Source organism: Dermacentor variabilis, unplaced genomic scaffold (genome assembly GCF_050947875.1).
Source record: "Dermacentor variabilis isolate Ectoservices unplaced genomic scaffold, ASM5094787v1 scaffold_18, whole genome shotgun sequence".
NCBI lineage: Eukaryota > Metazoa > Arthropoda > Arachnida > Ixodida > Ixodidae > Dermacentor > Dermacentor variabilis.
Window position 1 is genome coordinate 943,913 of NW_027460346.1, and position 27,066 is coordinate 970,978.

At 47.7% G+C, this 27,066-nt stretch overlaps 1 protein-coding gene across 1 annotated transcript; it reads right to left on the minus strand.

Annotated features, from left to right (window-relative positions):
• Positions 1-834: 834 nt before the first annotated feature.
• LOC142568331 (uncharacterized) lies at positions 835-26,434 on the minus strand. The gene is made up of 7 exons (XM_075678339.1): positions 26,062-26,434; positions 23,072-23,258; positions 20,153-20,416; positions 17,729-17,971; positions 14,117-14,439; positions 10,091-10,241; positions 835-1,192 (listed from the first exon to the last, which is right to left on the minus strand). The coding sequence occupies exons 1-7, from the start codon at positions 26,340-26,342 to the stop codon at positions 848-850; spliced, it is 1,794 nt and encodes a 597-aa protein (XP_075534454.1). The 5' UTR covers positions 26,343-26,434; the 3' UTR covers positions 835-847.
• Between the last annotated feature and the right edge of the window lie 632 nt (positions 26,435-27,066).

The following is a 27,066-nucleotide window of genomic DNA, read 5'->3' on the forward strand; positions in this document are numbered from 1 at the left end:
CGTTTCTAACCTATTCGCATTTACATCGAGAATGTACAATTAAAAGTGAACTGAAAGCTTCCTACTATATTAGTTTTATTACGAAAAGCTTTACCCGCTGTGATTGCATAGTTTCTTTGGCGTTGTGCTACTAAGCATGAGGTCGAGGGATCAAATCGCGCCCGCAGCGGCTGCATTTCCACTGGGGCGAAATGAAAAAAAAAAAGAGCGATCGTGTGCTGTGCATTGGGCGCAGGTTAAAGAATCTCAGGTGGTCAAAATTTATTCGGAGTTCCTCACTATGGCGTGCCTCATTGAAATCGTGGCTTTGGTCCATAAAACCCCAAAATTATTTTTTTTCAGTAGGAAAATGTTTAATAAGAAAAGTGAAGCTGGGCCAGTTACAACCTTCCACGCCGCCTCCACGCCCCATCGCCGGAGGACCACCGGTTTTAAATCCTGCTCCAGTACAGCAGATAGCGGTTACGCTACCTCCCGGCACACAAAACACTGAATAAATATTATTAAAGAATTTATTCATCTTTAATAATCCTTATTCAATGTTTCGGGTGCCGGGAGATAGCGTAACCGCTATCTGCGGTACTCCAAGACTGCCACGATTATCGGGGGCGCTAGGCCCGTCGCGGTCACCTTTTATCGGATAAAACTATTGGCTGGAGGTTGTTGTGTTGGGATACTACGAGGTGGGTACAAGTTTAATTGGGACAGTGTTATTTTCTTTTAACGAACTGTAATGGGACAGCCATGTAATATTACGGGAATGAATTGTGGCGAACTGGTCGAACGCTGTAATAGTAGAGCGCGTGTGAAAAATGAGCGCAAACAAAATTTTGGGGCGTACAGCCTTTTAATGTATCGATATTTTCGAAGCGTTAAGAAATCGCGCGCGCGCGCGTCGGCGGCTCCGCGGCTTCCCCTGCGTGGCCTCGTCCTCCTCCTCGCGGCCACTCCTCGGGCGGCTCGGCCGAGCCGCAGCAGCGGCCCGCACGCAGGCCGCGCGGCACTGGGCCAGCCCCGAGAAGCGGTTCGGCGCGACCAGGCAGCGGCGACCGACGAGCGTCGCCTGCGACGCCTTCAGGCAGCGCACGCGGCCATCGCCCGAGGACACGTCGGCGAAGAAGGGAAAGCGCAGGTGGTGCTCGCTACACACCTGCGACCGGGGAGCGGCGCAGCGGCGGTCCGGCTGGTGTTTCTGCGAGCAAGGAATGGACGGGCCAGCATGGCGGTGGGGGAGGGGCCAAGGGTAGGCACACACGAGCGTTTGTAAAGGTGCACGCATCGACTGACTGGGCTAAACGCAGCGCGTAAATGCACGTATGCAAAGAACGAGCAGTACACACGGGACGAGCGCTGCATGTGTACGGCGCGTTCCTTGTCTTCGGCCTTTTCTGGGCTACGTTTCTCCCCAATCGGCTATGAACGGGCTTGCCAAAAACCAAAGTCCTGCTTGAGCACGTATTCGCATGTTACGCATAATCAGCGGCCCTTCGCCTTCAATAGGAGGTAGCAGCCACGAGGGTTTGGTTGTTTCGATTATATTTCGTTACTTGTCAAGATAGCGCTAGTGTTAAAAGAAATTCGCAGTTTCGCCCAAATGGCGAACCATTGAGAGTGCCAGCATAAACTGGGGAGCAAAAGTTCGCTTGCTAACAGAACACAATGCGGCGTCCCGCGCCCGAAGACACACGTGAAGAGTTTTCACTCCATGTTCGCAGGCGCTCGCGCTCACAACGCTGGCAGTGCGAGTGCTGGCAGCGGGAAGCATGCGCGCGTGCCCGAAAGTGCCGCGCCGCAGCCGAGACGGAACGGTGGCGGCGACCACAGAGTTCCATACAATTACTATGGGAAACTGGGCCGCTTGTGTCTGCGGGAGCCGCAAGCAGGGCAGTTCAGCCAGGGTGGGGAGGATGGGTAGCAGATGCATTTGCCTAAGCCTCGTCCTTCTGGCTCTAAATCGCTTGGCGACTTTGCAAAGTGATCATGTTTAAGAAAGTACTGCGTTATAAACAACTAAACAAACACTGTTGAAATTGTCCGACGGCAGCATTCCAACGCAGAACCTCTATCACAGCAGCCTGATATTGAAGCCATTACACCACGGAGGCATGGACAAGCGTAACCACTGCAATTAGCAGCGATTATGCGTGCTGGCAGTCTTATTACCTGCTGCATTTAAAAAATATATATTCCTCTGAAATTTAATCCCATTTAGGCCCAGATAAAGCGTAACAGACGAAGCAAAAAGAGCGACTGAAGCCACAAGCGGGCGGGATATTGCTGTGAAACCACGACAAGACACGCTTAGAAACAATGGGGTGCAGCCAATACCAACGTTACTAGTAACTTTGCCCCATACATCAATAACTTTACGTGAAATATTTATAACCAAAGCTAGATCTGCGGCCTCACACGAATACACGACACATTTCTAAATGCACTTTACTCTCACTCAGTAACGTCCATGTATGCTGTACAGGACCTTCTCAAATGAGCTGCTGTCCGAGAATATGGCACGAAATCAGTTTCTTGTACAATATATCTGCATTACCAGCCTCATACTTAGCAGCTCCTCTCATAACCACTGCCATATAAGTGCATGCGTTCTGTGCTACAAGTGCGTTTGCTGGCCAGTAATGTGACGTATATTTCTCTTCGATCGTACTGTCAATAATTTATGAGTTTGCGCATATTTGTTCTGTGTTTAACTGTCCACTGCATACTTTCTTTTTGAAAAGATGGGGCCAATTGAAAATGAAGGATATTTCTACACTACAATAGTGATGAAACTTTAGAGAATAGACTTACGTTTTATTACAAGATGGTTTGTAAAGTTCACGGACGTTATTGTAATCTGATTCTGTGTATGTGTCAGTATGTTCCTGTAAATATTATTCAGTTTGTCTTGAGACTGATCAATAAAAGATTTTGACCTTTTAAGAGAAAGAATGTATCATATGAGTAACTCGGCGGCTACAGATTACATCCAATTCCCAAGCATAAGAGCAGGAGCTGCTTATGAAGGAATCAAATGTTCCCCATATGCAAGTATTGCGAATCCCTTCAAACCTGACCATGGCTCTATATCGTGCTTTCACACTGTTAGGAAGAGTACAAGCACTCGGTTTGGGGCAGTAGGAACACTCGGTTTGGAGGAATAGAAGTGCTAGGTCTGGGGGGAGAGCAAACACTTTGGGGGAGTACTATCACCATTGTGGGGAGAGAGTATTAGCACTCTGCAGAAGAGTACCAGCACTCCATTGCAGTGTAGTAACAAAATTCTGTCGGGGTGAGTTATTCTGCTCTCTCTCAAAGGGAGTCAAGCAGATACTCCCTGAAACAGAGTTCCCGGAACTCTTTGTTTTTAGAGTGTGTGGCTTGGATGAGGTGAGAAGAAAATTTTGCGCGGATCTCTATAGTTATTTGGAAATGCCGGCTGAAGTTGCACATGGGCAAAGTGCGTGCTGGCGCCTATTTATTCTTAAATGCGTTTTTTTTTTTGCGACGATACTCTCCACTACATTTACGTAGGTGTGTAAAAGTGGAATTTTTCCTGCAAAAGCTTTGTCACGTGCCGAAAGCGCACTATCCATATAAATTTGCGGGCTGTATGTTTGTTTATTATTTTCGTGAGCTGATTTCAAAGCGTTGAATGAGTCGCCTGCTGGTGTCGGTGCTTGCTTTCGTCTCTGAATGTCGTCATCATGACAAAGCGTGAAGCCAGACGTAGCATAATCCGTCCACAAAAACCTGCCACAATCACTCATGTACTTATATTTAGGTGGCACGTCAAAAAACCCCTGACGGCGGAAATTATTCACGGCTCTCCCACTACGGCGTGCCTCATCATATCGAGTTTTTGGCACGTACGTCCCAAATGTTAATATTTTCTTCCGCAATCGCCACAATATACGCTTCATCGTGCTAGGTCACCAAACAGAATCTGATCAATTTTCCATTAGATGCCAAAATTATGATCTATGTTTACTCACAAAAACTAGTGTTGCGCGTATTCACATGTATCAGCTCACAAAAGAAAGCACGGGAAAAAATACGCAAGAATAGAAAGACATTTGTTAAGCTTCTCTACGTATCTATTGTTGGCATTGCTAACAACGGACAAACCTAACTCGCCGGATTAAGAATGCCAGTCCAAAGGCGAATATTCACGGTTAAGTGCAACCTAAATGTGTAAATGAATGTTTTTAACAACTAAAGCGCGCAGCAAGTTTTAAGAAAGGTTCCTTTGCGGGTTAAAGAAAATCTGTGTATTCTGTTGCGTGCGCTTCCGTCTCATTGGCTGCTGACTGCCGCATTCTGAAGGCTCGACGCTGCCAGAAACTGTGAACGAAGCGTGAAATTACAAATTATGCAGTTGTTTGCTCGTTTATTAGCATATGCAGTTGCCGCCCGAGCAGGCATTGCGAAAATTATAAACGGCAATGAACTAAATGTTAATTACAACGAACACAGAAAAATACTAGCCATTTTTCCGCGTGTCTGCTTACGGCATAGCTAACAAGGCCCTCTGATAACAACGCCATCTCGGAGCAGCGGCGCGCGAGCGTTCTTTTTTTTTTTTCATTTTCTTTTCTTTTCCCTTTTCCCGGGTTTCTTTCTCCCTTTCCTTTGTTTTCTTTTTTTCTCTTTTTTTTTTGCTAGGGAGCGCGTTGAATGGGATTAGCGGAGAAAAGCCTGCCAGCACGCACAATCTCAGGTGCCATAAGTGGTTCCGTCGGAAACCGCCAGGCAGCGACTATGCTTGACCTCGCGGCGAATATTGCAGGGGCAATATGCAATTATTTCAGCCTTAGGAGTAATTTCATACACGTTGGATAACGCGAGACCTGCGCCGCAGCAACCCTACTGGTTTCTCCTGCATTTTTACTGCGACTGACATCAACTTGTATTGATCAAAAATATACAAAACTTTGAAATTCGTCTGGATGTTGCCATTAATTATTTCAGAGATAAATCAATGGTTACATGTGCATCTTTACAAACGTTACTCCAAGGGTGGTTTGTTGGGCGAGTTGGTACGTGGTGCTTTAAGACACAGGAAAGGAACAGGAATGGCGCTGGAGTCTTCTTTTTTCACTGTCTTGACTCACGATTTTTTCTAGTTATGATCGTTTCTGTTTGCTGGCATACCCTTACAACATCATCGTGTTTGGAGTGTTAGGTGCGAAAACAGATCAATTGGTGCCACTTATACTAGTTCATTTCTCCGTCGTTCTCGTTTATATCCCCATTCCTAAAATTATGACGGTGCATTTGTACAGCTTCCAAAGGTGTACATATCCATGGAAACATGTTGCAGACCCTCCCCCTCCCCCCATCTCAGAAAAACACTTTTAGTACATAAGATGGATATTCTTCTATCGTCCTCATATTTGCCGCGAGCGATTAATTATAGATATTCCGCTGCCAAAAAAGGTATACTGTTTACCGGAAATGTTGATTATTCGAGCGAGTTTACCGTGTTTCAATGTAACGCAGTGCCAGTGTGAAACGCCGTATTCGATGGGCTGTGATCAACCGTGGCTGTTTAAATTGCACCGCACAGCGCGCTACACGAGTGTTTTTGCCTTCTGATTCCGTCAGAGTGACGTCCCCGCGGCCAGAAAACGAACCCGCGACCTCGTGCTCAGCGAAATATCGTAACGACTAAGCTACCATGGCGGGTATTGCCGGACAAAACAATGTTTGATGTAAGCAAAAGCGACATTTAGTTTCAGGGCAGACCATGCCGACGTATCCAAGAACGGACTAGCGGCACTGATGGAGAATAGCGCGTCAAACTTCCCGCGACACGTTCAACTTCCTCCCCTAAAATACAATAGTGTTTTGTACTTTTCTGGCCCGTTAGCGTTAGATTTTGCAACCTTTTTTAATTAACACAGGCTTATACGCACATTCCACCGAATTTTCTTTGGTTGCCACTAAAAAAAAGAAAAAAAAAACACATTGGGCCTCCAGATGTGTATATTGTGATTCAAGAGAATATCTGGCAGCCTCAAATGTAATAGTATAGCTACTTTGTCCTTCAAATACACCGTCCTGCTCTAGCGCCTTACCTTGTGCCGCAGCCAAAGTGCAATTCGTTCAACAGCATGGCCTACCATTACGCGAATCCCATTCCTGCTGTCCTTCTGCAAACTCTGCCCACAAATGTGCTCTCGAATGACAGTAGAAAGTTTGGTTCGATAAAAAAATTCAAGAGCCAAAGGCCAATTGCAACTTACACCTCGACCAAGAGCCCGCTAGTGCTTATTGCGTAATCATGTGCAAATATACGTTCTTGTGCCACAATATACCTTACTGCAATCCAAACAAGACTTTCATCCGGGACAAGAACGCTGTTACGACACGTTACAGGTATGGGACTCAGGATAGCGCTGTTGCTTTTATGAATAACACCCAGCATGAATCTTTCTCAGCTCGAAAGAGAGGAGAAGCACGAGCGAAAATGTGTAAGGTAAAAGACTAGAGTGGGCGGCCGAGGATACGCTTCGCGACTTCCACTGTATACTATGGTTTACAGTGTAGTATAGTATACCTAATATATTAGGTAGGGGTATATACCTCATATGAGATAATACCTCATAGTATTAGTACTCGTAGTACCTCATATCCCATAGTATAGTACCTCGTAGTACCTCATATGAGGTATTAGGTATAGTATATTTAACATATTAGGTATGAACACCTGTGAATCACCACCGTTAAAATTCAAAAGTTCCGCAATAATGCAACAGTGGTGAACATATGATAACTGTGTGGCCACTCGGAGAAATGAGCTGAGATGCCGAAAGATGGTAACAGTTACGTGCTCGGAACCGAGCGAGCTAAGTGAAGTTTACTTTGACAGGTAACCCTATCTCCCTTCATCAAAATCACCCGGCAGCGATCGCGCCTCGTCTCGAGCTGGGTTTAACTAGTCTTGGTCGCTAGATTTCGCGGTCATATTCTTTAAGCTACAAATGCTGTCTAAGTTTTGACACTTTCCATGAATTCGCATTGCGAAAACTTAATATGTGCTTTCTAAAGACTGTCTAAAGTTGCCTCTTCCACTTTCATTTCCTTGTTGCTTCATTAGGCATATTACGTTTGCCACAAGTCTAGCTCCAATCTACAGTTAAAGGATGGTTAATTTCCGCCAGTGATTCCTAGGCTTCATTGTGTGCTGGCTTCATATGTTTTCTTTTTGTTTTTTGTTTTTGTTTTTTCAAAACGACGAGCTCATCAATTTTCTTGGTTAGTCATACCGTTCCGCGCAGTTTCGTCTTATCTCCCATGGCAAACATCCTGAAAAAAAAAAGAATTTGCATATATTTTTTTTAATTAGCGAACTACACTATGCAGCCTATGTGCAAGTGATTTTCACCACTTCAAATAATCCAGCCCAAGTGGCGCAATTGCGCTCTATGTGCCTCAAATGCTCTTGTTCACGCAACTCGTCCGACAAAACCAAGGTTGTGCCGTTCATGCAGAACGAAGGCGTGACTGAGGAAGAAGCCAATTGCTGTGTTCCTGCTCCTAGCAGACGAACCTTAGCTGCACCCGCCGTACGTAGTCCCCGTGCGGCTATGGCGTTGTGCTGCTAAGGACGAGGTCGCGGGATCAAATCCCAGCCGCAGCGGCCGCATTCGGTTTGAGGCCAAACGCAGAGACGCCCTTGTACCGTGCTTTGGGTTCACGCTAAAGGGGCCCTGGACCACTTTTTGTCGAAACCGAGATATGAATTTGAAGTTAGACTATTTCAGAAATACCTTGCCGCAAGAAGTTCTTGAATGCGTTCAGCAGAAGTGCAGTTATTGACAATCAAACATACAGTTCGCGGTGCGTCCGCTCCTTCAACTGATTTGCACTGCGAAGGCTACGGTGGAGCGGATCTGCCCACGAAACTCCGCGTACTGAACGTCGCCGTGGAGCGTCGTTCAAATTTGATTTTGGATGTTCACGTGGACGCCACTATTTCCGATTTTGGCGCCTAATACACGCCAAACGTGGTCGTCTTCAGCGAGCCGCAGTGCGCTTAGCCACTGCAGTGCGCTTAGCCACAGACCGCGGCTACCTGCAACTGCGGCGTTTGCTTTGTGCACGACAGAGCGAGAGGGTGCGCTCGCGTTCATGTGCTCCTGTCTGGCTGTGCTACATGGAGCGGACCGGCTCTGTCCTGCACCAGCATGACCGACGGATACTAGCCACACCCAACTTGCGCATTTTTGAAGCGCTATCAATAGCTCATTACGAAACGAAGTCTGCCAAGGCGTGTAACCAGGAGCAGCCAGGAGTGAGCGCGCGCTGGCAATCCCGCGTGTGGTCTGACCTCAAGTTGCGCCTGGTTCGAGGCTAGCTGAGTGTTCAAAACTGGTCAAAATTATTGAGACCCGCCGGCTACGACACCGATAAGCAGGCTGGCCAAAGTTTAATTCCTAGGCGGGTGGCCACAGCCGAGTGCGCGTGAGCAGACGATAGTCGGCTTCTTCCGGAACTACGTAATTATTATCGATATTCGAAAGCGTATTTTCGCTTACTTCATCCTGCTTATTGGACTTCATAAATAGATATCCACAGTAAGAGTAGGAAGAAGCGCACTTATCCAAACACCCTTCTTGATTTGACGTCAGCCAATAGCAGCCGCGTATGTCAATCGGCTTTATTACGAAATGAAGAGTGCATAAGAGAATCAGCAGTTCGCTTCTGCTGAAAAGAGAGCGTTTGAGAGAAAGGTGACTTCGCGCTCCGGGCTTGTGAGATCCACGCGCCGCGCACGACTCAGTCGCTAAATTTGGCTGAGGTGTTCACAGCAGCGTGCGCTATCCGCGGACTGTGTTTTTTCTTCAAGCCCAACGGGTGGTTCAGGGGCCCTTTAAAGAACCCCCAAGTGATCAAAATTAATCTGGAGTCCTTCACCATGGCGTGCCTCAATCATACCGTGGTTTTGGCACGTAAAACCCCAGAATTTTTAATTTCACTTTAGCTGCGACGACGCGGCGAACCTGGCATCCGTCATCTTCGTTAGAGTTATCTTGCGTAGCGTTTGAAAGCCCGCTTGCTACATTTCGCGCAATTAGTGGGTGCACGAATATTTGACCTTTGGAACACGAATTCTGTGCGTCTGTTTTGAATCGAAGCATACAGATACGAAAATGTTATATTCGATTTATCTCTTCTCATGATCGGCTGCCAGAGAATATACGGGGTTACTAGGACTGTTAAGGCCTGCCGGTCGAAAAGAATAAATGGTCCGCGCATAATCGCCACCGGATGATTTAACTAGACAAAGCCCAGTGTACTCTTCTGCTACGCTCAATATGACGTGTAAGAACTCTGACCTAAGCACAAGAAACTTAACACAAAAAAAATTCTGACAGCTGTAACGAGTTTTCAGCTCCGCATATATAGTTAGCAAAGCTATTACTAATTAATTAGTATATTATTTGCTGATGTAACATTTCGTTTGTTTGTTTGTTTGTTTGTTTGCTACTAAAGAACTCTATGCGAAATAAAGGTGACTGTAATTTTTCTTGATATGGAAATGTGTTCCAGGTTCGATCCCGTCCCCCGACGGGCGCATTTCGATGTGGTTGCAATGCAGAAACACTCGTGTGCCCGCCGGCATTGCCGGAGTTTCGCACTGCGGCGTGCCTCATTATAAGAATGTAGTCGGTTGGCATGCAAAACTCCAGGATTTCATGAAGTTAATGCATAAATTAGCCACTTTTCATTCTATCTCATCCGCATTTCTTTTTTTTTTCTTTATTTTCGGAGCAGTAAGAGCATGCTCATGCGCTTGCTTCTATGACCGAAGTTCTTATCCGTAGCAGTATAGACAGCTGCGAAAACGTAGGCGTAATGTGAGGCCACGTTGCTGCTGCATCGGGCAAAGTTTGACCAAACAAGGTATAGCACGGGCGCTGCTTACACTTCGAATTTTTTTTTTCCGTTTAAAATATTCGCTTTCACACTTGTTTAAGAACGCTACTATTCAAACAGCCGTTTCAAACAAGCACTTATCGGCGAATGAGCCCGCTTTCAGTCGGCGTCGTCACCTTTCCGTCATTCGTTCGTGTCGGTAGGCGCATACCTTCTTGGGCGCCGCGGGAGAGGATGGGCACATGCGGTCGCACTGGCTCCGCGTGCGGAAGGCGCTGGCGTCGGGACATCGTCCGGCCGGGAAGTGCCACATGCGGCAACGGCGGCCGTCGAAGAACCACCGCGTGGACCGCACGTGTTCCCTGCGGCAAGGTTCGTTCGAGAACGCGCCGACATGAGAGCGCTGCACGAGGAAACACGGGGCGAGTGCAAGCGGTAGGGACAAAGCGCGACTAACAAATTATGCCCATATAGAATCAGTTGGAGACCTGAAGTGAAGGCGCTAAAATGACGGAGGACAAAGAAGAAACACACATACACACAGGGCGCCACTTCCAACAATGTTTAATCAGGAAAAAACGCATTGTTGGAAGTGGCGCCCTGTGTGTATCTGTGTTTCTTCTTTGTCCTCCGTCATTTTAGCGCCTTCACTTCAGATCATGCTTAACCAACACGCCCAACTATCCATCCAAACAGTTGGAGACCGCTCGGCCGCCACTGGAGCACAGAGCCGTTGAAACTCATATTGTGGTTGTTCCAAGAAAGTGTATACGTTGTAGACTGGGATAACGTTTGTCCAAGAGCATATACTGCACTACAAATACTTTTCGGGGCTTATCCTGTCCCCAAACAATAATCGTGATCTATATTGTTGCGTGCCCTTTGTTTTTTTCTACAGTGCTGCGTGCCTGACGCTCTTCTCTGCCGAACGCTTTGCCCGCTCTAACACGTTATTACGTGATTTCAGTTCTTGATCCTGAAAGTTCCGGGACCGCTACGAAGTTTAAATTAACCTCACCCACTTATCTAGACTTCTTGCAACAACGAAACATGCGCCAAAGGTCACCTGGTAATTCACTGTCGGGATTGTTAAGTGCATGTGCACCAAAATTTGGCACGTGTTTTTTTGTTGCAGGGTTAGGTTGAAAAATGATTAAAGAAGAATCACTGAAGCACGCGGGTGTCTGCGCGTGTATAGCATCATTCTCAATATCATCCAAAGAATTGCATTGTCCGCATGCAGCTGCCCACTGACGCACTGCGACTGCACCTTGCGTATAACAAGTAGTCTTCGTTTTTCTATGAATATAAATTTGTTGGAAGTGGCGCTTTGTGCGCGTCGGTATACATGTGCGGCTTCGTTTCCGCACTTTTTACCTGAAGTTGCAAAACCAACACGCCCGACCTTGCGTTCTAACGTCGAAATAACATACCGGCAACATGGAGGCGTACAGAGTACATTTCCATGAATGTCAAAGAAGACCGTGCGGAATTTTCCTAGCTTTTCGCTGTAAAGGTTGTCCCCACCACACCCCCAACTTCATCTTTGCCGTTTCCCCCACACGTCAGAGCCCGTCGATATTCGTTGCAAACTTTTCGTAGTGGCGATATAGAGAACAAATCGCACGTATAGGTCGACGTCCGATAGTATCTGAAGCATCGGGCGTGCGCTCTGCCTCGCAAAGGCCATGTTGTGGAAGCTATAGATGACGGTGCATGTAAACCTGCGAAAACTCCTCGTACACAAAAAGTAAGTTTGTTTTGACGGTGCTGTCGATTCGCGAGAGCACCAGCGCTAGCGAACCATTTGTACGAGTGAATAAAATTGTGGATTCAAACCCTTTGCGCTTGACGGTAGCTGCAACTCCCTAAAGGGAAGCAAAGCTTACTTGCGATATTGTTATGTATAGTTTAGGGTCGAGTGCCTTAACTTGGTAAACTACTATCGGATTCCAGGAAAAAAATGACAACATTAATATTTAAGTCACATAGCATCAGTGGAGATATAAAATTATCTGAGAATCGAGACTAAGGCTCTTACATTAACCTTTCTCACACTGACATTTCATTATTGCTTTTAGCTCAAGCCGCCCTTTGTGGAATTCGAGCATATCGGTACTCTCAGAAGGCATGTCTACAAAGCTGGAATCAAGATGTCTCCCCGTAATTAGCGACACAGTACATCCGTGTTCAACGATGTACCTTACTGTAAGTTATTGTGCGCGAACGATTGGTGGAAGACGAATGAAATTTCTTGCAAGTTTGGCGGCGGATATCTGGATACTGCCGTTGGTTTCAGTATTCATACGATGCTGGCACACCTCGAGAACGGATTGACTTTACTGACCTAGTTTAATAACCATTACGACATGTTCGTTGATATTATTTTGATGCGAAAGCATCAAATGGCTCATTGAGCGATAAAGCCGGCGTCTGTAGCAATGAAACGGTGCCTAATTTCCCATTGGCTGCGACGCCACGCCACGAGCGCGCCTCCACGGAGCAGAGCGGGCAAAAGGGGACACCTGCTGCCGCGAGGTGTTGCGTGAGGGGAGAGGGCATCGCCATGACGCCGCGTCACTCTCGCTCTCGGAAGCCTGTTGTCCGCGCGCTTCTCGCCTGCACAAGCTCTCGCCTGCGTTCTAACTGCGCCTCGATAAGGGCAAATCAAAATGCGCCAAGCCAACGCCTCCTGGATAGCAGGCCTGTGCGCTCTGTTTTATGACGTCATGCTATTTGAACCGAAATTTCCATTGCCAGGCATTGCGTGACGAAAGCGGTGAGGTCAAAATGACCGCAGCTTACTCAGAAGCATCCCCATTAGTTTTATGGCAGTCGGACAAGGTAGCCTGACGTCACGGATCGAAGCGAACCGACCTCGTGCTATCTAGGAGGCGTAGGAAAAGCGCCCCAACGCGCTCGCTTGCCCGCCCGGAGTTCATAACTGGTAGCACCGCTCAACGGCGTTCAACTGGACATTAATGTTTTCGCATTCACAACTCTTAAGGACTGCTTAGGTGTCCTCGGTTTTTTATGTATTTATGTATTGGAATTCAGTGGTACTTATGTATTGGAATTCAGTGGGGAAAAGGGTATTGAATGCGATATAGTAGGACGTTTCCTTACTACCGCCATTGCAATGAATTTTCGATGCCAGATATAAAAAAATGTTTGGCGGAGTCGAACATTCGAAATTGCGCAAACGAATCTATAGTGCCCATGGGAGATTCGTATTTCATGATTTCATATTCAAAGCAGTTGAATATTTCTCTATGGCCGAATACGCAAAACTGTTGCGCTTGAGGGAGAAAACTCTTCCAGGACGCCTGAAATATGTGTTCATAAAACATTTCAAGTGGGAATACTGAACTAACAGAGAAAGGGAAAGGTTTCTGACGTAACGCTGTTTCATTGACGCTCTAGTTACGATCCGTTGCAGGGACGATTTTGGGAAATAGAACTGAAACGCCAAAGCATTCCCCAGCACATTTTAAGGGCGTATATATAGACAAGGGTGCTAATGGAATTTTTCGCAAAGTTAGAATGACTTCACTATCGTTCTGCTTCAATTCCGGAGCTGCAACAAGTGCGAAAAAAAAACAATGAATTTTTGCGATTAGCTACCTGGACATTGCAATTTCTTTAGCCGGCATAAGGGCCTCTTCGAGAAACACGGTTTGGTTATCAAGCGATAATTTTTTATCAATAAAGAAGTTAAGGAGAGTTGACATCTAGGTAATGCGAATGTACGTAGGTGTTGGAATAAAGTTCCAGCTGAGGATAGTCGAAGAATTAGTTACTAAATTACTAAATAATTACTCTACTGAATAGGCAATAGCTTAAGTAAGAAGTCATTATTTTTTGCGCAAATATACTTTCCATGGCCAGAAATAAAGGTGAACGATTTATTAATCTACGTAATGCTTCGTGGGTGTCGTTTGTCGTCGGGATACCCAGTGACCCAATTTGGCGTCAAAGAAGTGCATCGAAGACCTTCACACGCTCATTGGTACGGACCAAGAGGCCGCAGTGGCACATACCTGCAGTGGTCGAAGTGGCATGTCCGCCCAAATATTGAGAGTATATACTATCTCCGGTATCAACCCTCGAGAACGGCCAGACGCAGAAAAAACTGGGTCGGACTCGTCAAGAATATGACTAAAATAAAAACCTACGGGCGGTACGGACGATAATCGACGGGCGAAATGAAAACACAACGTTTTCGGGCACGTCTCACCTGCGGCACTCGGAGAAGATGGCCTTGTCGAAGCACCGCTCAGCGGGCAGCTCGCTTCGCAGGCAGTTCTGGCGGCAGCTGTCCATCGACGAGAAGCGGTTGGGGCTGCTGTTGCACAGCGGCGTCTCGTCCCTGACACGGCGGCCTCCGCGCCGAGCTGCCGCCCGTGCAGCCACTTTCTGTTCCGCATCCTGCTCGGCGGCGGTGGTGACCGCGACGCAGTCTCCCATCTCCCGATCGTAGAACGCCTCGCGCCGCAGCCGAGGGCAGAAAGTGTAGCGGACCGCGCCACAACGGCTACTGTTCTGCTGTGGCGGGCGCGTCTGAAGTAGCGAGAATCATTTGTCATTACCGCGGTCGAGAGGGACATTAGCTGAGCGCACTATTGCGCTCAGTATAAGCTACAGCGCACGGACGCGTGGCAAAGCGGTTGCAGCCCATACTGAAGGCACTTGTGTAAGGTTCAGACGGCAACAGATCAACTTATCCACGCTCCGAAGGAGCAGCGAGTGTCAGAGTTGGCGCTAAAGGATAAGGCCCCGTTAATCTCCGGGTGAGTGAACAATTCACCTCAATATACCTGCAGCACTACCGAAGTCAAGCAAGGCTGCATCAGGCTTAGGTGAACGCAGGCGATGTAACCTCTTCTGATTAGGAGTTCGTGTGCTGGATGTTCACAATGTATACTGTTGCGAAATGTCGCTGACGAAAGAATCAATTGAAGGTACATCATGCGCCATTGGGAAACTTCATCTATAGCCGCGGCTTGCACAATGAATTTGGATCTGGCGGCTTTTATATAGAACCGAGGTAAACTGCAATATTCAGATGGAGCGCACAGTGCCACTTTCAACTTTCCTATTATGCCTCCTTAAGTGTACTATTAGCGATGTCGAAATTCTGCGTTGTGCCTCCGGAATGGGACAGCGCGAACGAGATCTCAGAATCGAAGCTCATGCACTTTTGATTTTGCAAGGTACCGCTGCTGCAGCAAGAAGACCCCTTTTACTCTTATTTTTGGCATTTCCCGTTTGACTATAGGGAATAAAGTAGAAACTGACGTCTACTTGCTCAAGCATTTTGCATCCGAGGCACCTAATATAAACGTTGAAGGCGTTTTTCTTTTTTTTGCTAACGCGAAATATGAAGTATATGTACATTGCACCAATTTGAAGCGAATGCAAGGAAGTGTCTAATCCCGTACAAGTCCCATCAGCGACAGGACATACCCGCCGTGCTGGCGTACTGGCTTTGGCGTTGGGCTGCACGGTGTCGCGGGATAGAATACCGGTCACGGTGGCCGCATTTCGATGGGGACGAAATGCAAAAAACACCCGTGTACTGAGGCTGTCAAAATTAATCCGGACTCCCCCACTACCGTGTGCCTCATAATCAGATCGTGTTTTTTGTCACGTAAAAAAAATCCAATTCAATTAATTTAATTTTAATTAGCGACAGCACACAGCGAAGCCGTGTGTAGAAGTTATAGGGAGTGCTCGTAAGTTTGGTTGCGCGACGTGAGACTGCCTCGCATATGCCCAGTATTTGCTCTAAATGTGTGAAAATTTGTCACAAAAATAAAAAAACACCAGCAGTTTCGAACTTAAAATGAAGGCGTGATCCCTCTTAAAAATCTGGTTTTTTTTTTTGTTCTGTTTTTTATGGGTTACGTCGCGCAGTGAAAGGGTGGCGCTACGCGTGAACCGGCATCCAGGAGTCACGCGCGATTTAGGTTTAACCATTCTCGTCCCTTCCTGTTACTCTCTTGGCAACCGTATGTCGGAAGAGAGGAGGTAGACGATTGATTGAATTTGATTTGATTTGATTGACTGTGCATTAGTAGTGCGCCAAAGAAAACCGCAGGTGGTCCACATGAATCGGGAGCCCGACTCTACGGCGCAAGTCAGTGACGACAGGCGGCGGGGGCTCGTCAGCCTCGACGCGATTAAGACGTGTGTAATACGATATGAATTCGGAGAAATAGTTTGTCCAAGATATATATATATATATATATATATATATATATATATATGTAAATCCGGGCGAATTTGTACGTGCGCATGACTGCCTTAAGAGGAAGCTTTAGCTCGGGCCCAACTCCGACGCGGCCTATTTAAATACATGTAAAACGCAAAAACGTTTTTCGGAGATAACTCCTGAACCGATTTTAATGAAATTTGTTGCATTAGAGAGTGAAAGGTGAATTCTGATGACTGTTGAAAGCGGAACTTCGATTTTGGGCCTGAATTTTTATAACAGATTTTTAAATATTCGAAAACTTGAAAAAGATAGAAGCACGTATTTATAAATTAATAGCTCTGTATCAAGAACAGATATCTATGTTCTGTAATCGGCATCCACTAGATCATTGAAAGCGAATAAATTTGATATGTCATTTTATATCTCACGTGAAGTTGTTACGTTGTGTACAAGGGTTCTGCAAAAGCTGCATTTCCATATCACTGATTTTTTTAGATTGATGTGTAACATATCAATTTTGTACGCTTTAGATGTACTATCATATGCAATTTACAGAATTGTGCTATCATTTTTGCTTGCTGAGTTACAGAGTTGTAAACCTCATATTTTCGTTTTCTGAAAATTTTTTATTTTTGCCAAGTTTTAATAAATAATTGACAACCTCAATCGAAAATTCGAAACCAACCGTCACTAGATTATAAGTGTTCTTTTAAATGCAGTAAACCTCGTCAAATTCGGCGCAGTGGTTGTCGAGAAAAACGAATTCTCCTTTTACATGTATTTAGATTGGAGCAACCGGGCTAAAGCTTCCTCTTAATAGCGCAAGAAGGACGACGACACAAGCAAAAAGGGCAGGACAAGCGCTAATTTCACACACAAAAAAAAAGCAGTTTTCCTAACCACCGACAAAAAATTATAAAAGCAAAATAAATTCAGTATCAAACGGAGTACCACAACAAATGTATTATAAACTTTGCCCTGTCTGTGCCTTTGTTGGAGGCGCATGAGCTCTGGCGGGTTTCTTGCTTTGAAGTTACGGATTTTTTGTCTTGTTTTCTGAGGGCACAGTAGTGCGATACAAGGGCGGACCCGCCGTGGTTGCTCAGTGGCTATGGTGTTGGGCTGCTGAGCACGAGTTCGCGGGATCGAATCCCGGCCACGGTGGCCGCATTTCGATGGGGGCGAAATGCGAAAACACCCGTGGAGCTTAAATTTAGGTGCACGTTAAAGAACCCCAGGTGGTCAAAATTTCCGGAGTCCTCCACTACGGCGTGCCTCATAATCAGAAAGTGGTTTTGGCACGTAAAACCCCAAATATTATTATACAAGGGCGCACGCGTCGATATTCGTCATTATTTATTTATTTTATTTTATTTTTGCGTGTGTCGGCACTTCGAAAAGCGTGCTTGTTTTTCGTCGGGAATGAACTTTTGTGTGACGTGAGCGCTTGTCCTGCCGTTTTCTTTTTTTTTTTTTCTTTTTTTGTCGTCGAGTTCCTTGTCCTATATTAAGGCAGTCATGCATATACACAGGCTTTGAACGCCGAGACGGAGACCTCGAATTCACGTCACTCGACGTGCCACGCGATTGGTGCACGCAGTCCCCCCCTTCGGTGGCGGCAGGCCGACTCACCGAACTGCTGGCCGGGCCACGGGGGGCGCCAAGGGGCAGCCGGTGCGCCGAGTGCAGTTTTCGGCGCAGCAGCTCGCCGCCGCCCTTGACGACCGCGCCCCGGCTACGGCGCCAGGACTCGAGGGCTCGCCGTCTTGCGGTCGAGGCCCGGGTTCGCCGCTGCTGGCGTCGCCGTCTCTGCACGGCGGCTCGCCTCGTTGAGCGCGTCCGCACAGTCGTCGAGTCGGTCGCCTCAGTGTAAGGCTGCGCGGCGTCAAAGCGATAGCAAACAGTGTGTCGTCACCGCGTGTTGTCTAGCACCAACAAAAAGAGAGAAAGAAGATATGCTTATCTTTTACCGTCACAAGTATCGCAATAAAGCTTTTTTTTTTTTAACTCGACAAAGTTCCATTTCCTGATGCAGGACATGTAGAACGTACTCTGCCGTATACCAACTGTGATCTCCAAGCAAATACTTCAATAAAAATAAAACGTTCACACCACTATATATCCCACGCATAACGGAAAGTGGGAAGCCTGAGATTCACCGCGCGCGCTCTTTCGGCACTTTTTTTTATCCTTTTCAGGAAGTCCGGGAGTCGCTTCCATTACGTCGTTATTGCATGTTGATATCTTCTGGATCAACTTCTTGGGCGACCGTACACAGGTCACACGGCCCATTAAAAAAAGCGGAACGTAGTTTGTGCAGTAGCGCGGCAATCTTGCGTTCGGCGCAGTGGGCCCTCTAGCAATATTTTCGGCGTTTATACAGTCTGGAAAATCCCAACAAGCCGACATAGCGAGGGAGTCGCTATCGCCAAGTGGTGGCCGTGCAGATGCGAAATTATATGCTTGTAAGAATCTAATAACGACACGCACTAGGCCTGATATCAGTCAGGGATTCAAACATTAATTTGTATAACAAGGTTAGCTGTCAACTATGCGTTGTGTCATGTTTTTCAGCCAGAAATGCGCAATAATACATTTCGTTACAGGGCTAAGAGAGGACAGCTACTACTCATTAAAAAGACAAGATGGTCAAGTTGCTTCGTCCGCTGTAGGCTGCATTGCGCGATTCAGCTATTCTACCTAAGACGTTTCAAATGAAATATGAATTCATTGCTACAGCTTTGCGAAAATTAAAAATGCATATCCATTTCAGCAAACGTAGCACGCGTATTGCTAGAACGGTGAGATTGTGGCCTTCGCGCCCTGAAAAAGCTCGGCAGGCCTCCAGTACTGCTTTTTATATTTATGAGCTCGGCACCAGCAGCCTTTCTCACAACACTCAACCTAAGATACTTTCGCATCATTCAACGCCCTCTAATGTATTGCTGTCATGCATGTAGGGTGCTCCAGGAACAGTGATGATGTGGCCTATAATAAGACATAATAAGCGTTCTTCAGCGATCGATGTGTTAATAATTGTTCCTCGTGACACCCTTATGGTGTACGCTTGTTTCACACGACAATACCTGTCAGCATTTTTGCGCGCGTTTTCTTCCTCTAATGCGCTGTGCCCTGTACACTCCTTTAAGAAGCGCTATAGTATTTAGTTTAACCGTTAAATATCTACTTGCCGCATATGCATGAGACCCGAAACAGCCACGTGCGTTAACACGTTCGGTGCATTACCAATTACGGTATACCGCGGCGGCCATCCTTCCATCCACACTGTCTTGGGTATCCGTGCAGGTGTACAAGGTTAGCTGTGGGGCTCCATTGTCTGTTTTTTTCTTTATACACTATCGTTGTGTGAGTTGTGTGACTCAGTGCGTATGAGATCTCATCAGCAGTAACTGCTTGGGGCCCTTCCAACCTCGCTGACGCACCTATGTCACATTGGTATACTGAAGTTAACTATTCTTTTTTGTTTGTTTAGCTGTATACTCCCTTGAGCAGGCGCACCTCTGGCACTGAAAAAATGCTTCGCTGCTGGGTAACCTTGGCCTCTTGCGCTGTACGATTGCTGGCGCATCATGCGCGTCGCTCATCTGACGACCAGCTACGGACAACCATGGTGTGTACGCCGCAGTGTCCGAGGTTGTGTAAACGTTTTGCCCTTAAACGCTTTACTGCACCTTTTTTTTTTTTTTTGGGGGGGGGGGGGGCGTTGCCCGCAGCGTTCGGATATATCGCTTCTTGGTCGCCTGTCAACGTCGCAAGTAATAGACGCACACGTTTATTGAACTGTCGAATATGTCCGTTGCAATTTTCCATTCTCTTGGGCAGCCGGTACCTTTGTGTTGCTAACGCTTTGCAAATGCAAATATTGATCGTTAGGAGGCACCATACCCATTATGCTCAAGACCGGAAGGGCACATGACATGTATATTTAGGCTATCTCTGCCGACGCAAACAGGCACCAGCTGAAACAAGTAGCCAGCACATCTATATATACGAAATATGTGGCGTTATAAGCTGTACAGCTAGTTAACCATTCACCTCGCTGGTAATGTCTCCTGGTTCGCTGCTTGCTTCTGCCTCGAAGGACGACGCCGGCGTCGAGGCGAGTGCATGGTGGCGATCCCGTCCCTTGGTCGACGGTCCCGTTGAGGCGACGGCAGCGGTCACTGTCGTCGTTCTCGCCTCCTTGGCAGCAGCGCCAACTGGGCTGGCCGGCGCGTCCAAAAGTCGGGCTGCCTTCCGCTCCGAGGAAGCCACGGGTGTGGTCGTCACGCTGGCTTGAGCGGAAAACCAGCGGTCCACCTGGGTTGCTCAAAAAAAAAAAAAGAAAAGAAAATGAATGAACGACCTCTCTCCTATTGTTCACAAAGTTCGTTGTGAACGCGAGTTTCCTGTTTCTTCCGATGAATGCACAGTTTGAGTGTCGACGAGGTCGTACATTTAGCCGTATGCCAAATGACCTGGAAATACACTTTTCATCCCGAAAAATTGAGGCGCATCAGGTGCTTGTTACCGCAGTGGATAATGATATTTTTAAGAATAATACGGAAACTATGCCGGGTTCAATCTTTCTGCTGAAAAAATTATAAGTCCCATCTTCCCTGGCTTTTCTATTTGTTTTTAATTTCTATTTCACGATCCGAGTAATGCGAATTACGGGGGCCAGACCGTTAAGGAAGCCTCGATAGGGTCGACCACAGTGCCATGCGAATCAGCGGCACAAGGTCCTGACAGTCATGAAGAGCCTGACGCTACGTGTGAGCATGCAGAACCGCCAGGCGGAAAGCATTTCAGAGGCAACAACAGGTGGCATGCAGGTTCTGAAGAAAGTGGCTATTCCAGGACGTCCGCCGAGTCAAGAAATTTCCGTAAATGAAAAAAAAATTCCAGTCCTGCTTCCCCTATTTTGTAAATCTTGCGGTTGTATGACTGTAACTATAGATTGCACGTTTTCAGATTTCTCTTCGCGCTTCGCTTCCCCCCCCCCCGCCCCCATCTAATCGTAGGTGTGCTCCTGAATCCCTCCTGAATATTGTCCTCTTCCGCACCCTTGACGAGCACACATCCCGCTCGTTCGTGCGCCACTGGAATTTCTTGTTCTATGCGGTCTACACAATTGCCATGGTGCGTGGTCGGCAAATTATACCATTGCTGTTTACGTGCTGCCTCGCAAGCCTTCTTAGATTTATTGCGAAAAACAGACGGCTGTTTGCCGTCCGGCCAGCAGCGGGCTACAGCGACTTGCTTATACCAGCTCACGAAGGTGTACGTCGCAGAGAACCGTCCTCACTTATATGTACCATATGAATAACAACGTTACAGCAGTTCTCAGCTATTTGCTTTGACAATTCTTAGTTTTCCTGGATGCCCGTATTGAACAGCGGTTAAAAGAAATATTTTGGTCACTTCTGAATACTAGCCATAAGTCGTGTTCTTCCGGTTGGTTTTACGTTTATTGGAACGGACTGTTTATAGTGGACCGTGTTATGCGCGATTCGTTGCGTTTAATGTGAGACGAAGGCGCGCTAAGTTCCGCAAAGGAAGTTGTTAGCAGAGCCGAGAATCTACGTTTCACTCGTCCCCTCACCTAAAGGCTTACTGCGTTTAAAGGGCCCCTCACCAGGTCTGGCCATTTTGAGCTGCCAAGCGCAGAGCATACAAAGCACGATAACAATAGTGGCTGCAAAGTATTACATCGCTACGCGCCGCGGAAAGATCTGAAATTTCAAACGGAACGCCGTTTTCTCTTCTTCTCGCGGCTGCCGCGCTCCAAGCCGGAGGATGACGTACACGTGTTCGCGCTGTGACGTCGCTCGTGGTGGCACGTGACTTCGAGAATTATTCAAGGCAACATCTGTTATTTGTGTAACATATTGCTTCAATAGACGAACTAAAGCTTAGAAAAATAATCAAACACACAAACGGAATGTCTGCATGTTTTTGTTTTACTTCGCACCGCAGCAAGAGAGGTTACTTCCGTTTCGTCTGCTTGTCCCCACCGTCGTGCAGTCGCGCGCGCAGACTCCGAAACTGTGTAATTTTCTACCGTGTTCAAGCACGTGATCATGCTCTGTGATCCGCTTGTGTCTGCTTCAGTAATCGTGTAGCATTGACTTATAGCGCTAGTCAGGTGTCCTCGTGGACAGCGCGCAAAATCGTGCCCTGTGTGAACCCAGACAATAACAACAGCTCGAGCGCGATGCCGTCAGTGGAAGTGCGCCGCACCGCAAAAAAGCGAGGAGAAAAAAAAATGAAGGTGGGGCCCGTGACGTACGCGTCACGTGATCCTCGAGCTCAGGCATGGTAGAACGCAGGGAAGCAATTTCGCTTGCGGAGGCTGGACGGGGCAAGTGGAGAGAGTAGAGCTTTAGATTAGGGGACGCAAGCCGGTTGCCTACGCAAGAACTAGGGGCCGCGGTACTGCGCATGCGCAGACGCCTACATCTCGGTCTGTGCATGCGCAGTACCGTCACCCCTAGTTCATGCGTACGCACGCTGCCTGCGTCCCCTAAACTAAAGCTCTCCAGTGTCTTGCTTGGCAGTGGAGCTTGCCTGTTGAAATCACGGGTTCGCGGCACAGAAATATTTCTACCTCGGCTATTAATGGGAGCCGATATGAAAAATTTTTGCAGCACAACGCTCCCTAGAGGACACGCAAACAAGTTCCAATGTATAACCAAAATTTGCTTTGGGGCCTGCTGAGGGGTCCTTTAAGGGTGGTCCCTGTATATATACGGTCCGAGTGTTTGAACGCGCGTGCAACTACGAACACATTTCAAACAAAAATATAGGACGAGAGCTGGATGAGTGACGGTATGATGGTCATGCCTGATCTAAGGCTGACCATCATGGTCATGCCTGATCTTCGTCACTCACCGGGCAGTGCCCTATGCTCTCCTATACGGTAGCGAAATTAAGCGTCTTTCTTCGTACTTACACATCGCTACCATCACTCACCGCGGTGGCCACGACGCAGGCGATGATGAACAGGCCGAGCGCCGTCACCAGCACATTCTCGTGGTGCGCCCGCCACCAAGACTTGAATCCCCGGCGGCGGGCGGGGCCTCCTCTCGGCGCTCTCGCCCCGCGACCCGGGCGCCGGGTGGCTCCTAGCGACGTCGCAGAGCTTTCGTACGCGCTGGAACTGCGGCACCAGGCGAAATCAGTGCGCAGCCTCAGCTGTAGCCATGGTTTTTTGCAAGAAAGCGATGTGCCTCAAACATAGCGCCCTTGCTGTGTCTGTTGTCTTACTTGTCTTAACAGTATCACCTCGATGATGCATCAATTATTTCTCAATCGCGCTTTAGCGTGTCGAAAAGCTACGTCTGCACGGAACGCTAGAGTGCTTAAGCACCTTTGATTATACCGTTATCCATTTACGCGCCCTCTAGGTAAAGTAGAGAAGGCCTACAGGCATGCATGCGTTAGCCGGTCAGGCCCAGCCACGCTGAGAGTCTTCCGGCGGGATGGGTAAGTGGCGTTGCCGTGGGGTTATGCTGGTGAACGTGAGGGAAACGGGTCAGATCTGCGGCCGCACTGGCAGCCTTCCACCGCCACAATCATGTGCTCACGTTTAGGCGAAGGTGAATTATTTTTGTTGCAGTTGTCTTTCGGAGCGCAATGTTCTGCGTGTAACGTTTATGCTACAAAATTTTACGTGAAGAGACACTCGCGTGGTCTTGGACTACATTCTCGCTGGAGTGTGCCACGCACGTTACCGCGCCGTGCACTGCTGGGGCCACTGATGCACCTACGGGGAACCTACGGCCTCCGCCGGGGCTGTTATATAACGATTTACACCGACAGCTGAGACGATTACCGGCGGCGACCACGCATGCATATGAGAGAGAAGATGAAGTGGCCATATCGTGTCTCTGATATTCTCGAGTGAGCCACTGTACGCTTGAGACCTGGGACGCCAGGTTACCTATGGGAACTCCTTGGAAGTGAGGGCTACAGATCGGGACCTAAACAGAGATGACCGCGAGGCCACTGCAACCGCTGCTTGGTCGGCGAAGGACACGACGCTGAACCGAGTGATCGCAGATGAATTTTCTCAGGACTTCGCGTTAAAGGGAAGCTGAAATGATTTTGACGATTTCGTACAAACGGGCTGAGTCGGTGGGGTAGGTCTTTCGGATCATTAATAAGCGCTCTGCGTAGAGCGTGTTAATTTATTTTAACGTTTTATAAATGTGTATCGCTACCGATCTCAGCGGCAGCGGAGCCCCTTCGTTTTCAGCAGCGTCTTCGCACGCTACGTGGCGCGCGTGAATGATGTCACCCGGGCGAGCGATCCGATTGGCTACCCACGTTACGTCATCGCGAATCCTTTAAACATGCCGCTGCATTAAGCTTATTTTTTATAGCATGCGGATCCATAGTAACTTGTGCACCCCTAAAGTAAGAATGCAAAGAATCTGTATGTTTCTTCAAACGAATGACCCACTATATACCGCCTGAATACGGATCGTCTACTGCAGCTCTGGCAATGGGGCAGCCGAGGAAAATAGGAGTAGCGATGTCTTCTTAATTGGGGCGGCAGGAACGTGAATGGTACCAGCTCCGTATTGCGCTCATCTTGCACAGCAGGTGAGCGCAGGGAATGAAACTGCAGCGACGATCGCTGCGCGTCAACGCCAACATTGACCTTCTTATCCAACACAGGGATCGCCAGCATTTTTGAAAATAAATGCACTTTCAGCGGTATCTGCAGGATCGTCATTTCTCAGGGAGCCAAGCTTTGTATACGGTTTGCCCTGGAATAATAGCAGACAAATATTCGATCAAGATGATTACTGGAGAAACAAAAAAAGAAGGGGGGGGGGAGGTTTTGCGAGGGCTAACCAATCCAATAAGAAAAATTATATCATAGTCTCTAGAGAGTCAGAATGTTAGACAGACATGCCGAGCCACCCGAGCTACGAACATCTTCCAGAAAGAAATAATTCGAATACGTGGGATGTACGGGTGTTCTACAGTGGATCTCTTGGAGAGATTCACTATCTTCACCTTTCTGATTTGTGCGTAAATTTGCCCGGTTATTGACTAGCGGTGTGCTTAGTGCTACTGCTGCAGTTTTGCTTCCCCTGTTATCAAGAAAAAATAGAGCGTTGCGAGGCCAGTTAAACGTTACTTACAACGTGTCAAAACGTTCGTCAGAAAGCCGCCATCTTGAGTTGGATTTTGGTGTAGCGGCCTCCTGGCCTCCCAGACAGAAAGTGTGGGCTCGATTTCCGACGAATTTTTTTTTTTTTTTACATTCTGGAGTAGACGACACGTTACAGACAATTACACCATATTCGCAAGTTAGGCGCAGCTCCTCCTTTTTTCGCCGACGGCTACCAAGAAATCTTACGATACTAATATAAAGACAATCGTAAACGTACGCGTTATTGGACATTTACATGTTATCAGGTGATTACCAAACCGAAATAATACAGGAAGCAGCTTTGTGGTTTGTGCATTGCAGATACACTCGTAGCAATAATCCCCGCCGTTTCTAGTCGCCGCGCGCCATTGCTTGTTAACTTTGGCTTCATCAATCCCAGGAGAAAAGCTGCGTAGGAAAGAGTCGCGCGAACACACTCGATTCAAATCAGCCGGAAGAAGACAACGATTACGTGACCGCTTAGAGCAGGCGGTACATAGCGACGGACGCGCGGCGTAAAAGTTATAGGGTGATAGACGCGTTTTGAGGGGAGAGTAATGTTTAACCGCTCGTACCTGCGTTATCAATAGCGCGCTAACGCGAAATTCTTGGGAGAAAGCATTCGTTGAGAGATACACCCTCCGTGTCTATATATATATATATATATATATATATATATATATATATATATATATATATATATATATATATATATATATATATATATATATATATATATATATATACGAACGAGAAAAAAAAAGAAACGTTTCGGGGACATTGCGAACGGGCATACCCTAGGGATGTGCTGCCTGTGGTGGATTCAGTGACCGGTTCGCTCTCGATGCTCGTTGTGGTGTTACTGGTGGACTCGGCGGAAGACGGAGACGCCTCGCTGTCGGCGCCTCCCTCGCCCCGCTGCTGGTTGGCCGGGACCGCGGCTGGGCCCCGGGGCGTCACGGGCGATGCGCGGCGCTCGCTCTTCGCCGGATCGGACCGGGCCGCTCGTCCTCGGGCCGGGGACGCGGCGCGGGACTCGCTCTTCTGGACCGCGCAGCTCTTCGAACGCCGCTTCATGGCTGCCGACCTGTCCTCGACCAACGATGTGGCACGAATGCACGAGCGCCGAACGAGACGCTTGGTCTTCAACGTCCGCCGGCACGCGACGAATTCGCGCTTCTTCGTCCTTCCCACATTCGTGGACCCGCAGCACGGCCACCGCAATATATAGTCAGAAGGATGCTAAATTCAAGCTTTGACAGTTTAAAAAAAAGAAGAAGAAGAAAAGAGAGGGGAGTGGGTTGGTGCCACACTTTAAAAAAATTGCGTGGTTTTACGTGCCAAAAGCACGACCATGATTATGAGGCGCACGCCGTAGTGGGAGACTCCAGGTTAATTTTTACAATCTGGAGTTCCTTATCGAGCACCACGTGCATTATGCGCGAGCGTTTTTTTTTTTTTGTTTTTCACCTTTGACCTCATCGAAATGCGACCGCTGCGGCCGAGAGTCGAATTCCCGTGCTTATCAGCGCAACGCCACAGCCGCTAAGCTACCACGGGCTTCAATTCCTACGACGATGTTCTAGCCATACGCGGGTGTGACATGCTTACGCGACGCAGCAAGCGAGGCAACTCCTGCTGAGAGCAGAAGGAACGCTGTCGTGGCAGCTATACCAGGAGACGCTCGCTTGGTGAGAAGCGCGCCTCGTGACTTTGGGAGGCGTCGCTCCTCGATGGTGCACGACCTGAGACCGGTGGGGAAAGTTACTGGCTTAATGTGCCGATACTTCTGCATTTTAAG